The 14347-nt window shown below is 35.3% G+C and overlaps 1 protein-coding gene across 9 annotated transcripts in view; it reads left to right on the top strand.

Moving 5' to 3' along the window:
* Window positions 1-14347, top strand: part of ACACA (acetyl-CoA carboxylase alpha) — a 273697-nt gene that overhangs the window by 87895 nt on the left and 171455 nt on the right. For all 9 annotated transcript variants that reach the window (XM_079132070.1, XM_079132069.1, XM_079132077.1 and 6 more), the window contains 4 exons: window positions 3597-3729; window positions 5688-5826; window positions 12847-12956; window positions 14008-14089. In XM_079132070.1, the coding sequence (XP_078988196.1) occupies window positions 3597-3729; window positions 5688-5826; window positions 12847-12956; window positions 14008-14089 (464 nt within the window). The remainder of the gene's footprint in view (window positions 1-3596; window positions 3730-5687; window positions 5827-12846; window positions 12957-14007; window positions 14090-14347) is intronic.

Here is a 14347-nt window from a genome sequence, read left to right as displayed (position 1 = left end):
CCTTCCCCTACCTTATTACTGCTTTTAGGTTTATGTCTTCTCTATCCCTCACTCTCTCCCTAGATAACAGAAAACTGATTGATCTATGTGTGTATGTATATGTGTAACTCCAGGCATAGAATGATATAATCCTTGGTTTATGAAATGCTGATCATTGATTCACATGTGGCCCACTCTTATTTCTTTATTTGTCTAGTTACTTTAAAAATAATGTAAAAAGAATTTGAAACCTTCCTACCTAAAACAAAGGTGGGTCCTTTAGCCATATGGCCTCTCAACCCTTCTTCCTGCCTCCCCTACCTAGATAACCATTTTCCTTAATCACATGTCCATTGTATTTTCTTTATTTATATAGTTGTGTCATATTTACATATATCTCTTAGAAGTATTTACATTTTAAACTTTATAATGTCTTCATTTTTATAATCTATATTATCTATTGTATATAAATATTTTTGGACTTTTTGTATGTTAAACATATCTAGAAACAATACTGTGAAATTTCTGTTTGCCCTTGTCCATTTCCTGGCACATGGCTCCTAAGCCCTTGGTATGTCTTAGATGATAAATGACTTTTGTATACTAATGAAATGATTGAAGTCTGGGGGCTCCTCAATAGCCTTACGATGGGGGCTGGTTGCCATGGGAACCAACATGTGGTTAGAGGGTTGGAACTTTCTATCCCATTCCCTTATCTTCAGAGAGGGCAGAGGTGCTGAATGTTGAGTTGATCATCAGTGACCAGTGATGTAATCAATTATGCTCACATAATAAAACTTCTATAAAAATTCCTGAACTGTATGTAGGGTTTAAAGAGCTTCTAGATCACTGAACATAAGAAGTTACCTGAAGTGTGGTAGAGGTGCCTGGAGTGTGGTGTGCCTGGAGAGGGTATGGAATTTTTGTGCCCCTTCCCATATGCCTTACTCAATGTTTGCCTTCCATTTGATATCCTTTGTAATATCCTATATAATAACTGTAAGTAAAGTGTTTCCCTGTGTTCCGTGAGATGTTCCAGCAACTTTAAACCTAGGAGGAGAGCATGAGAACCTTGATTTATAGTGGGTAGAGTCAGAACTACAGGTCTCACCCTGGGACTTAGCATCTGAAGGAGGGTGTAGTTTTATGGGGTTGAGTCTTTAACTTGTGGAATCCACTGCTATCTCCAGGAAGATAGGATCAGAATTGAGTTGAATTAAAGGATACACAGCTAATGTCTATTCCAGAACCGCTTGGTGTGTGTGGAAAACTCCTCACCCATGTGATCACAGCAGTGTTCTGTGTTGTAAGAGTAAAGTGGAAGAAAAACTGTTGTTTTTCAACTTTTGATTAAGGTCTCCTAACTCTGATAATTTGTGTGTATAATCTTTTGTGTGTTCTATGTAACTGATCTCATGGTTCACAAATAATGACTGTTTAATTCCTCCTTTGCAATCTTAATAACTCTAATTTTTTTCATTTTATTTCACTTACTAGGACTCTTAACAGAGAATATTTCATTTAGATTTTCTAAAATTAAACCATCCTTACATACCTGGCACAAATTCAACTTGGTTATGGATTTGCATATTTATTTATTTATTTATTTATTTATTTATTTATTTACTGTAGTTGTAGAGGGGCAAAATATCTTTATTTTTTATTATATTTATTTTTACTGGGTTCTGAGGATTGAACCCAGTTCCTCACACATGCTATACAGGTGCTCTACCACTAAGGTACAACCCCAGCCCTGGAGTAACATATTTTTAACTACAAAATGACTTAAGACGGCTTTGGACCAATACCTTACTTCTTTAAGATATTTGTTTAAGAAGCTTGCATATGTAGTCATCAGTAAGATGAATCTAGAATTTTCCCTTCATGTAACACCTTTGTCTAGTTTTGACTTTATTGTTATTTTAGCTTGGGAGTTTTGCTTCTTTTTCTGTTGTCTGGAAGTTTGATAAATGACTGCCCTTGAAAGTTCAGAGTCTGTCAAGATCTAGTTACAGAAAGAAAAACTGCATCAGGTATTAATTATTATTATTATTTTCTTTTTTATATACATGACAATAGAGTGATTTTGACATACAGGTGCATCAGGTGTTATGAACACAGGGTATTCAACAGTGAAAATTGATTACTTAGGTATTAGAACAAAATAATAAAAAAGGTATGTTCGAGTTAATAACCACAGGAAGCAGTTGTCACTACTAGGATTGGGAGAACAAAAGCAAACAGTTATAGTGTTACCAGAACCTAGGGCTTTGGAGGAGGGCCTTGAGGGCTGATACTTAGACCTCTGGGATGGGTTTTGAGTAGCTGGTGCTCAAATCCCTGAAGAGGAAGCCTGACCTGACAGGTGATGGATAGACCCAGGTAGCACCATCCAGAGGATGAATGAGCAGGGCAAGGCTGGTACTCTGACTTCCAAGGAGCCACAGTCCACTGCTGTAGGTACTTTAAAGACTTGCTGGGGATGTTGAAAGAAGCTAGAGGCTGGTGTAAACTCTGTTATTATGGGAGTGACACTGAAATCTGGGAAAAAGGAAGGAAGGGAGTCCCTTTTTAAAATCCTTTCCATTTTGCCATTGGCAGAAATGAACAGAAGAGAGCTACCAAAGGAGTCTTAGAAATTAAGTTTGCAGTCTTAACCGCATTGTTGCAGAGCATGAAAGGGTGGGTTTATTGCTGAGGGACAATAGGTAAATAACAGACACCGCAGCAAATATCATGTACATTTCACAAAGAGAAATCTGAATCGGAACAAGGTTAAATTATTTGCCAGAGATCACTGGAGTTATTAAATGGACAGGTCTGTAATTTAATCCTAGGCCTAAATTGATTCTACTGTTATGTTCCATCTAATCTAAGACATCGTTGGTTATTAGAAACACTGTTATTTTATGTATCGCTAAGAAAATAATGTTGGTTAAATAAGGCATAAATTGTAAGTTACATACTTATAGCTGAAATATGATATGTTTTGGTTTTGGGGGGCTGGGACTGTATCTCAGTGATAGAGTGCTTGCCTCACTTGTGTGAGGCACTGGGTTCAATCTTCAGCAGACACAAATAAGTAAAATGAAGATATTAGGTCCATCTATAACTAAAAATTTTTAAAAAATTAGTTTTGGAATTCTTGATTTTAAGATATCTGTGGGATACCCAAGTCAAACATTTAGTGGACAGTTTAAAATGTGGAGTTACAGCTCATAAGAAAGATGGAAACTACAGATGCAGAAGTCAAGGTCATCTTCATGGCAGTCATGATTCAGCACTAGCTCCACTGGTTTTTATCTGTTAGTCTGCTATTTTTACTGTCTCTTTTCATTCTGTCCTTTTCCTGTCTTTTTGGGATGGCATCTGTTGGTCAGCCTAATATTGTTGTTCGTTATTCAGAATCACTTTTCTTTCTCCCTAAAACTTCCCAAGGAAAGATTTTCTTTTCTCTCTTGTATTTGAAAAATATGTAATCTGCCAGTATGCAAACTCCACATAGATACAGTTGGAAATATTGTTATGAGTATGGTGATGAAAAGTGGGTCTCCAGAGGATATGGACAGTGTGAAGAAACACTACCTATGCACTCTCATGGTTTCTCATTGTTCTAGGTCCAGCATGTCTGGCTTGCACCTAGTAAAACAATGTCGAGACCGAAAGAAAATAGACTCACAGCGAGATTTCACTGTGGCTTCTCCAGCAGAATTTGTTACTCGTTTTGGAGGGAATAAAGTGATTGAGAAGGTAAGTTATAACTTTCTAAATTCTTTTTGTCAAAAGTACATGAGGGTGGGCTGGGGTTGTAACTCAGTGGTAGAGCTCTTGTCTAGCATTTGTGAGGCACTGGGTTCAATTCTTGCATCACATGTAAATAAAAAAAGGTCCATAGACAACTTTAAAAAAAATAAACATACATGAGGGCTGTGCGTGGTGGCACCTGTCTGTAATCCCAGTGACTCAAGAGGCTGAGGCAGGAGGATCACAAGTTCAAGGCCAGCCTTAACAACTTAGCAAGACCCTGTCTCAAAATTTAAAAAGGGCTGGGAATGTAGCTCAGTGGTAAAGTGCCCCTGCGCTCAATTCCCAGTAGTAAAAAAAGGTATACCAGGAACTGGGGTTATGCTTACCTAATTTCTGCAAAGCCCTGTGTTGACCATCTGCAGCATGGGGTTGGGGGAAGTAAGTGTAATTTAATGCCTAGAGATCAAAATTAGTAGTTATATTTTTCCAGGGACTTTACCACTTTTTATGGAATTGTTCTTTCTGCCTCCCTGCCATCCTATTATACAATTTCACTATTTTCTGTAATATATATTTGCCACTAATAATTTAATCACAACCAATTCAGGAGATCAAACAGTGTTAATAAGGTTCTTTTTGAAAGATTTATGGTTTTACAGAGTCTGCATTGATCTGATAGTGTGTGAGGAATTTATTAATTTATGGAGTACAACAGCATTGGATGTAGAGTTGAGTTTCAGAGCAGAAGGCTTAAACAGTTTTATGTACTGTGATTTACTGGCTTCCACCAGGTATTTGTGGTGTTTAGAGGGGATATGTCATGAAATACTTGAAGAGATTTCAGGTATGAAATGTTATCAGTGATTCTTTTTTTTTTTTCGGTACTGGGGATTGAACTCAGGGCCTTGTGCTTTTGAGGCAAGCACTCTATCAGCTGAGCTATCTCTCCAGCCCATGAGTGATTCTGTGTCACATATTTGTTTTGGGGGTAGAGGGAGTCCTACTTGAGATTAAACAGGGTCCTGTGCATACTAGACAAGTGCTGTACACTGAGCCACATCTCTAGCCCTTTTTACTTTATTTTGAGTTATTGTCTTATGCTAATTTGCCTAGGCTGGCCTCAGACTTGCAATACTCCTATTGTAACCTCCCAAGTAGCTGGGATATAGGCATGTACTGCTACACCCAGCCTGTATCACTATCCGAGCCACATCAGAGCTGAGAGAATGACTTAGTAAAATAGTTTATAGTGATTAAAAGATTATAGGATGGGAACCTTGTATTCATACTCCTGAAAGTATTGCTTCAGCAGTGTCCTTCTGTAGTAAACATAGGTTATGGATCTATTAGCCTATATTATCCTCAGGAGCATGATTGCAACATAGGTAAGAAGATAGATGATTTATTTACAGAGAAGTGTCTAGATTATTTGGTTGTGACCATTCTTTCTGAAACAGTCTCTACAATTCTAAGGAATTGGGATTCAGCATTTTGGAGAGAAGCAATTGATGTCAGGGTTTTTATACATTTTCAGGGCTCTGTGTCCTGCTTTATTACAACAGGGAATAGCACATGACATTGCACAGTTTAGTCTTCTCCCATTTCTTAGTTGATAATGCATCATCCCTCTGAAGTTTGTTTTCCTCTGTTGCCTAGTTATAAGTATGGTAGAATAATTCACGAACAGTGTATGAGTAACGATGACTTTGTTTTTTTCTCTAAGAAATGAAATTAGAGGGAGGTAAATTCTACCTAGCACACATTGATATATTTGCTTAGCAAATATTTAAAAATATTACTTGATCATGTGGGATCTGGTTCCTAGACTAGACTAGCAAGAATTCCTGGTTGAAATTTTTTTTTTTTTTTTTTTTCCCGTACAAAAATCTCCCATCTTTATTCCTCTGTCATTACCTTTCTTTTCTGTATTTTCTTCCAATTCCCATTCTCCTTTCTCCCAGGTTCTTATTGCTAACAATGGCATTGCAGCAGTGAAATGCATGCGATCCATCCGTCGGTGGTCTTACGAAATGTTTCGAAATGAGCGTGCAATCCGATTTGTTGTCATGGTCACACCTGAAGACCTTAAAGCCAATGCAGGTGAGTCATTAGATTTACAAAAGCATCACCCTTAAGCATAAAACATTGAATAGCCCAGACTTTCAGTAGGAAAATGCTAGTTTAGGGGTATTCCCATATCTAGGAGTTCTAGTAAAATCCTATTTAAAGAATTTCTCTTTAACAAGTATCAGTAATGGCCATGTAAGAATGATTGTAGGCTAACACAGAAGGGTAAAGGAAACCTCCATAAAACCCAGAGAAGAGATTACAAAACTCCTCTTTGGAATTTTTCTGGAGTTACAACTGGGGGTAGAGGGGTGACTATACTATAATTAACCGTAGCATTAACTATGTACATTCCTATATTCTAAGGTAAGTAGTAAAAATTTAACATAGGAATTGATTTGGGCTTTCACGTATGTGTCTTTTTTAGTATTAAGTATTTGCTGTGGCACATACTTTAGTATGTGTAAGTGGAAAAGTTTGGAAGGAAGTGCTATTTCCCTTATGAATTATATCAAATTCTAGAGAATTTTAGTGTAAAGTTTCTTTTTTCTTGTCTTCATGAAGGAGATAGATCTTGGGACCCAAATGGGTTTCACTAAGTAAACGCTTTCACATATCCTCTCTGCTTAGATGGTCCTCTGTCTGAGATGGGTAGGTAAACACTACAGGTATAACGGAGGTGTGACTGGTCTTTCTTCTCCATACTTTGTATCACTAAGGTATAATCTCTTAAGATAGAGTATCTACAGATAACAGTTCTTTAAAGGGGTATTCTTTAAACCCATTTGGGTCTGTATATGTTGTCATCATCTTGAGACCATGATATTTAGACTGACTATTTCTAAGGATTAAAGGTTATTATGGCATTTATAAACAGTGAAGTCACCAATGTATGGGAAGGCAGGTTTTATTATGTGAAACCTTTTAGATGTACCCTTTAATATCTCTGAACTATAATTTTTGTGCCTATAAAAGAAAGATCTTAATTTGTTTTCCCCTAAAGAGTTGTAAAGATGAGATCACCTATAGAAAATGTAAATGACCATACATGGTTTCTTTTCTCCATCCATTTTATCTGTTACTCCTATTAATTCATTTATCCATTCACTTTATGAACATGGAGACCAGATCCATAGCTGAATAAAATGTGATCTTGCTCTAGGAAACAAATAACTTTAACACAATGAGGTAAGTGCTACAGTGGAAACATACAGAGGGTTTTATGAGAACATAGAAATGAGACATTTATCACTTTGGGGCAGGGTTAACAGAAAATTTTCCCCCTACCTTCCTTTTTCCTTCCCCTTCCCCTTCCCCTTCCCTTCCCTTTGTTCCTTCGTTCCTTTGTTCCTTCCTTCCTTCTGATTGGACCCAGGGGTGCTTTACCACTGAGCCATATGCCCAGCCCTTTTTTATATTTTATTTAGAGACAGGTCTTGCTGAATTGCTTAGGGCATTGCTAAGTTGCTGAGGCTAGCTTTGAACTTGCCAGCCACTGGGATTACGGGTGTGCCCTACCATGGCTGGCAACAGAAAGCTTTCTGGACGAGATTATGCCTAACCAAGAATAAATAGTAAAGTTAATAAAGCAGTTACGGGAGAGTGAAGGGTATACCAGGCAGAAAGAACAGCGTATGCAAATGTATGAAGGTATAACCCAAGCGATCTTCCAAAAAATTGAAGGTAGCTTATTAAAGTACAAAATAAAATTTAGTAATTTATTAAAAGAGTTATACAGTAGTAACAAGGAGGGCGTTGTTTCCTATCCTTAGAGGTCAGACTTTATCTTTTTGAGGGTATGCGTAATGTGATTGTGTGTAGTGTGAATATGTGTTAGACATTGAAGGGTTTTGCATTTTAAATGAAATATTTTTTTTAATAGTATTGGAAATTTGTCCATGCTAGGCAATTTAGGCAAGTGCTCTACCACCGAGCTACACTCCTTGCCCAGGCTTTTTTTTGTTTACTTTTGTTTTTAATTATACAAAAGTAGAAAAGTGTAATGAACTCCTTCTCATCTCCTTATTTTCCAATTACCAAGTCATGGCTGCTCTAGTTTCATCTATGCTTTTACCCCTGCCACCCATTTCCCCAATTATTTTGAAGCAAATTCAGGATATCATATTCCTCCATCCAGTATGTACCTCTAAAACATTCTTTTAAAAAATTGGATGATTCCATTGGTATCTTTAAAGATCTATTTGAGGAAAACAATAACAGAGGATATATAATAGGGCTGAGAATAGAGAAGAAATGGATGGTTTAGAGTGGTGGAAATAACAATAAGAAGATTTAATAATTAAGGGAAGGGTTATTGTTGGCCATTGGGTTTCTAATTTGGTTGACAAGGCAAATGCTCATACCACCAACTAAAATAGGTAATATAGCTACAAGAGCAAGGTTTTTTATGGTAGGGAGATTGATTTAACATGGAGTACCTTTGGCTTTTGCAAATTCTATGAATCCTATAAAAAGTTGGCTATATCCTTCTAGAATTTAGAAACAATGAGAGCTAGAGATTAAGATGTGTTTATTATTGGAAAATAGTGGTGTAGTTAGCACCACCTTCCAAAAAACAGGTAGAAGATGAAAAGGGCCAAGTATAAGAATTTATGCAAGACAAAAAATTAGGGGTAAACTAAGGTAAACAGGCCCATAAACAAAGCTGAGAAATGATAAAAGAGATTGGAGAAGAAACAAAGAAGCACAGAGAAAAGAAATTTCTATACGGAAGAGTCAAATATGTCAACAGTCCAAAATTAGGACCAGAAACCATGCAGTGATTAGGAAATCATTAGTTACCTTTGCGAGAATAATTTCAGTGGAACAATTTAAAAGTATGCAGACTAATATAGGATGTTAAGGAATGTGAGAAGTGATATGGACATAATCTGTATTTTTTTTTTTTTTAAAGAAAAGGCAGTAACTAAAGCAAAATTCGGGGTGAAGGGAAGATTTTTAAAAATTTTTAGAATGAAAGAAATTTGGGGATGTTTGCAGTCGGAGAGGAAGGAACCATAGAGGAAGGAAGGATTAAAGTACAGGAGAGACCTGTACATTAGAGACCACTAAGAAATGGAATGGAAAAGGATCAAGGATACAGGTGGACAATAATATGCATTTCTTTTGATCAAAAAAATCTAGCATTCCCAGGGGGAAGAACTCGTAAAGAGGGCAAATATATTTGTACAAGGATATTCATTGCTCATTATTTTAAAATAGTGAGAAACCGAAATGCTTGTTAAATATTAGCAAATTAACTGATTAAAATGTACCATACCAATTCTATGAAATACCATGTAGTCATTAATAAATATTTTGTGAATGACATTTATTAGTATGAGACTATTTGGATAAATTGCTATATTATTTATTACTACATGATAATAATATCACAAATTTTGCAGCGGAAAGCAACAGACATCATCTCATAGTTTGTGTAAGTCAGAGCATGATTTAGCTGGTTCTCCTGTTTCAGGTATTCTTAAGACTGTAATCAGTTGTCAGCTGGGATTGTGGTCTCACCTGAGCCTCAACTTGGGCTGAATGTAGCTTCAGGCTCACATGGTTGTTGACAACATTCGCTTCTTTTGTGAGCTATCAGACTGAGGACTTGAATGTCTGATTATTGGCTATAGCCCACTCTTGGCTCCTTGTCACATAGACCATCCCAAAATGACTTTTCACTTCCTCAAAGTCTGTAAAGGAGAGGATCTCATAGTAAGATGGGTTATATTCTTTTGTAATGTTCTCATGGAAGTGATATCTCATCACCTGTGCCATATTTTCTTGTCCAGAGCAAATTGCAGATTCTTTCTATGCTTAAGGGGAGGAGGTACATAAGCACAAATCCTGGAGGTTGAGATCATGATAACTCCTTCGTGTCTGTCTACCATGTTTGCTGAGGGAAAGTGTTGCCTTCCATGTTTGCTAAGGAAAATGTTGCCTGTAAAAGGAAATTAATAGCATGATATAATAGGAAAAAGACATTGCATACAATCATAGAAAAAAGGCTATAACAACATATACCAAAGCAGTAATAGTCTTTTTCCCTGAAGATAGAATTTTGTGTTTCTGCTTTTCCTAACATTTTCACATTTAGTATATTCTTTTTACAAAATTTAAAAGTTATTTAAAAAATAAAATGCTAGGAAGGACTACCATACTAATGATATTGAATTAGAAGTTGATATTATGGGTGATTTTCCTTCTTCCTCTGACCTTTCTATTATGTTAATTATTGTTTAACAGCTTCATTGAGTAAAATTTAGGTCTTTGAGTTTTAGCATATTTATACCATTGTGCCGTCATCACTGTAATTCAGTTTAAAATACAAATTACTTTTATGATTTAAAAAAATTGTAAAAAGGAGCTATAGATAGGAGAGAGGACTTCATCCTCTGAGACTGGAGGGGAACAGGCAAAATTGACAGGTTAAGGATGGTAATACCTAACCCATTTGCATATTTTAATTTTGTCATAATTATAGAGAAATTGGAAAGATGAATGATTAATGAAAACCATAGTGAGGAATTGAGTATGGTCTGTGGGGGATTGGTTCCACATCCCTCTACTGAAACCAAAGACTGCAGATACTTAAGTCCCTCATGTAAAATCGTATAGTGTTTTCCTATAACCTAACCACATCCCCCCCTATATCTAGATTACCCATAACACTGAATACAGTGTAAATATTATGTAAATATAGCGTTACACTATATCGTTTAGGAAATAATGACAAGGAATAAAGTTTCTATGTTTTCAGTACAGATGCAATTTTTCCCCCCAAAATATTTTTCTTTTTGGTAGTGGGGATTGAGCCTAAGGATGCTCTACCACTGAGCTATATCCCCAGCCCTCCAAAATGTTTTGTCTGACACTGATTGGATCCACATATGCAGAACCTGCAGATATGGAGTGCCCATTGCAATTTTTTAGGGGGAGGGGAAGTTTTTAAATTATTTGTGAATATATTCTAGGATAGAGACTGTAATTGTGGTTGTGGAAACTAGTAGATGATGGAGAGATACAGATTATATAATTAGGATGAGCTTTCTTTTTCTGCCTCCAAAAGCTTTTTTTCCTCTTAGTGTCTTCAGTAATGACAATAAAAAGTTTATTGGTGTAGAACTCTGAACTTTTGTTAGTTGGCAGCAACAATACCTTTGCAGGTTGTGTGATTTGTGTGTAGAGATATATGTCAGCAATTTTTTCTCTATCTAGGACTACTGTACTACAGAAAAGACTAAATCACAATGGAAAAGTTGAATAGATTTAACTGTATAATTTAGTATTTAGCAAATAAAAAAGAAAAAGTTAAAGACAAATTATAATCTGGAAAAACATTGGCAACAAAGAGTTTCTACCTGCACTATAAAAAAAAAAGGTGTCCTTCAATAGAATATTGAAAACATGAACAGGTCATCCATAAAAGAAGAAATAAGCCAGGTGCAGTAGTGTGTGCTTATAGTCCCAGCTACTTGGGATACAGAGGTATGAGGATTATTTTGAGCCCAGGAATTCAGGACCAGCCTGGACAACACAGCAAAACCCTATTTAAAAAAAAAAAAAGATTAAAGAAAAAGCAGCAAACATATGAAAAGAGATTCATCAGTGGTAACCAAAGAAAGCAAATCAAAACAGTGGTATATAGGGTTTAAAAAAAAAAAAAAAAACTGGTAAAATTAAAAAGATTTGATAATATAGGTGAGGCAACTAGCAAAAATCTAAAAATGTGAATATCCTTTGACTTAATGGTTTTACTTCTAGGAATATATCATGAGGGTATAATTTGGCAGTAGTACAAATGTATACATTATTTTAATATTTTTCAAATTTTAAATAACTGATTTTATCAATAATTTAGTACTTGAATGATGAACTATTGAAATATTAATCATCAAAATATTAAATATAGTCAGTATATACATTAGTTAAATATAACCCTATGTCATAATGTGGGTTGATATCACAGCATATTGTTAAATTGGCTAAGTGTGGTTACATGTATATCAGTATGAACTGGTTTTCTCTGAGGTGAGATAATGGGTGGTTTTGACCTTTTAAAAATAGTGTTATTATATCCTGACATTATCTTACATTTTTAAATAAATTTCCTGCTTCTCCTTCTGTAATCAAAAAGAATGAACTTATTTTAATTTTAAGCAATCTATAGGACCCTATATCTTAATTTTAGTGTAATTTTTACTTTTAATAGAATTTTTATAGAAGAAATTAAATTATTTTAAAGTTAAGAACAAGATATAAGGAATGTTAATAAATATGATAAAGATGAACTTGATGCAAGTTACTTAACAACTCCAAGCCATGATTTCCTGTAATCTGGGATGCTAATAATAATACATTTATATATAGGATTGCTGAGAGAATTTATATATAAAGGACTTAGTTCCTGGAAATGGTAGTTACTCTGCTATACTTGTTCTGTCAGTAGAGGAAAAGAGACATTAGGTGACAAAACTGAAAGGAAATACCTGACAACAATAACAACAACAACAACAACAACAACAAAATGTAAGGAGGGAAAGTAGTTATCTTTCTAAAATTTCTTTGAAATACTAGCTGCTTCCAACATTTGAAATTAACCTTTTTCAGGCACTAATCAGATTCCTATAACTAACCTTCCTGTTTAGTTAATCAGCAAACCCTCCAAATTCTACCTTCTTTGCCCATTCTGTACAGATCTACACTAGGGAAAGGACTTTCTTGTGGTACCATGCAAGTTGAAGGACTAAAACATTTTCTTAGAATAGAGTAATTGTACATTACTGACAGATTGATCAACCTTGATACAGAGCTCACAAAAACCCTCTAAAGCGAAATGTTTGAGACCTGCTATTTCAGTATATGAGATTCCTAAATGTGTGACTTAAACTCAAGAGTCTCCAACTAAATTGTCCTGAAAATTGTCCCATTAATGCTGTTTGTCCTATGGTTTCTTATGATAGTCCCTGTCCTTTACACAGTTTTCCTTTACCATTATATTTCTGAAAACAAATCATGTGTCCTGTATTTATTTGTTTACATTTTCAGAATACATTAAGATGGCAGATCACTATGTACCAGTGCCTGGAGGACCAAACAACAACAATTATGCAAATGTGGAATTAATTCTTGATATTGCTAAAAGGATTCCTGTACAAGTAAGAGAGTCCTTTAAAAACAAATTCAACTATTTTACATTTAGGCCCAGGAGAACTTTTATAAAAAACACTTTTATAAGAACTTTTTTTTTATACTATGGATTGAACCCAGGGGCACTTAACCACTGAGCTATATCCCCAGCCCTTTTTATTTTTTGAGACAGAGTCTTGCTAAATTATGTCGGGCCTCACTAAGTTGCTGAGACTGGACTCAAACTTGCAATTCTCCTGCCTCAGCCTTCCAATTTGCTGGGAGTACAGGAATGTACTACTACGTCTGGCACTTTTATAAGAACTTTTAAATAAAATTTTTATATAAAGAACTTTTATATAGAAGTTATATCTTTTTGGAAAATTCTTATGTACTTCTATATGGAATAACTAAAACAGACAAGGAAAGATGGAAAGAAGGGAATGTTTAAAAATAAACATAATACAAGTAGCAAGTTTGCAAGGGTCTTTCAGAGACTTTCTTGTTCTATGCATCTCACCTTCAAGCCATCTCAAGTAAGTACAGTTAGCTATTTCCTATGGAATATTCTTAGCCTAAATTATGATGGTGTTTTAGAAGTAGATTGTTTCTTCCTTATTACATTGTATTAGGAAGTTTAGGGTAAATACCTGAATGCCCAATGAGGAAAAAAATTCTGGGCTTATATGGAACAAAGATGAAATTGGGTGGCCAGAGTAATTGAATATTTGAAAAATGGCTAGTATTTCCAGAAAAGGCTCTATAGAACCTAGCTGAAAGGCTGTGAATTGAGTTTCCTAAAAAGCAACAAGACTAATTGAACTGTAATATCAATTTCAACTTGTTTTTGACTTCTTCAGAGGTTTTGTTACAATGGACTGCTTATTTTTGTATAAAAAGTTTGCCAACAATTAAGCATAGAAGCTGAATTAAGCATTAGTCTGCTATGAAGCTATTGTACTTCATGTAGTAGGGCCAACCTTAATAGAGAATAAGGTAGTTTGTGGGTTTTCTTTATTTGTTTTGTTTTTGGTTTTTGGTATGAATTTTGAGAATGAATCATATTGTGTTCCCTTGTAGGCAGTATGGGCTGGCTGGGGTCATGCTTCTGAGAATCCCAAGCTCCCAGAGCTTCTCTTGAAAAATGGCATCGCCTTCATGGGTAAACCTTTGTGATGTACTGTTCCTGTTTTTTTGTTTCCTTTTATTAATTTTGTCCATATTTCACTCTTATTTTCTTCTGTTTGTTGTTGCTTTTTATTGAATCAGTGATTCTCAGAATAACCCTCTTTTTATTTCTTTATTCCCCCTTCTTCATTTTTTACATGATGCTTAGCTCATTTCATCTTGTATGTGTTCTGTCCCTGGGTTCTTTTCCTTGAGGTATGAAAAATACTGCTGTCCAAAACGTATTTTTTAA

This window comes from Sciurus vulgaris (assembly GCF_902686455.1).
Source record: "Sciurus vulgaris genome assembly, chromosome: 3".
Classification (NCBI taxonomy): Eukaryota; Metazoa; Chordata; class Mammalia; order Rodentia; family Sciuridae; genus Sciurus; species Sciurus vulgaris.
This window is presented reverse-complemented; position numbering and strand designations above follow the sequence as displayed.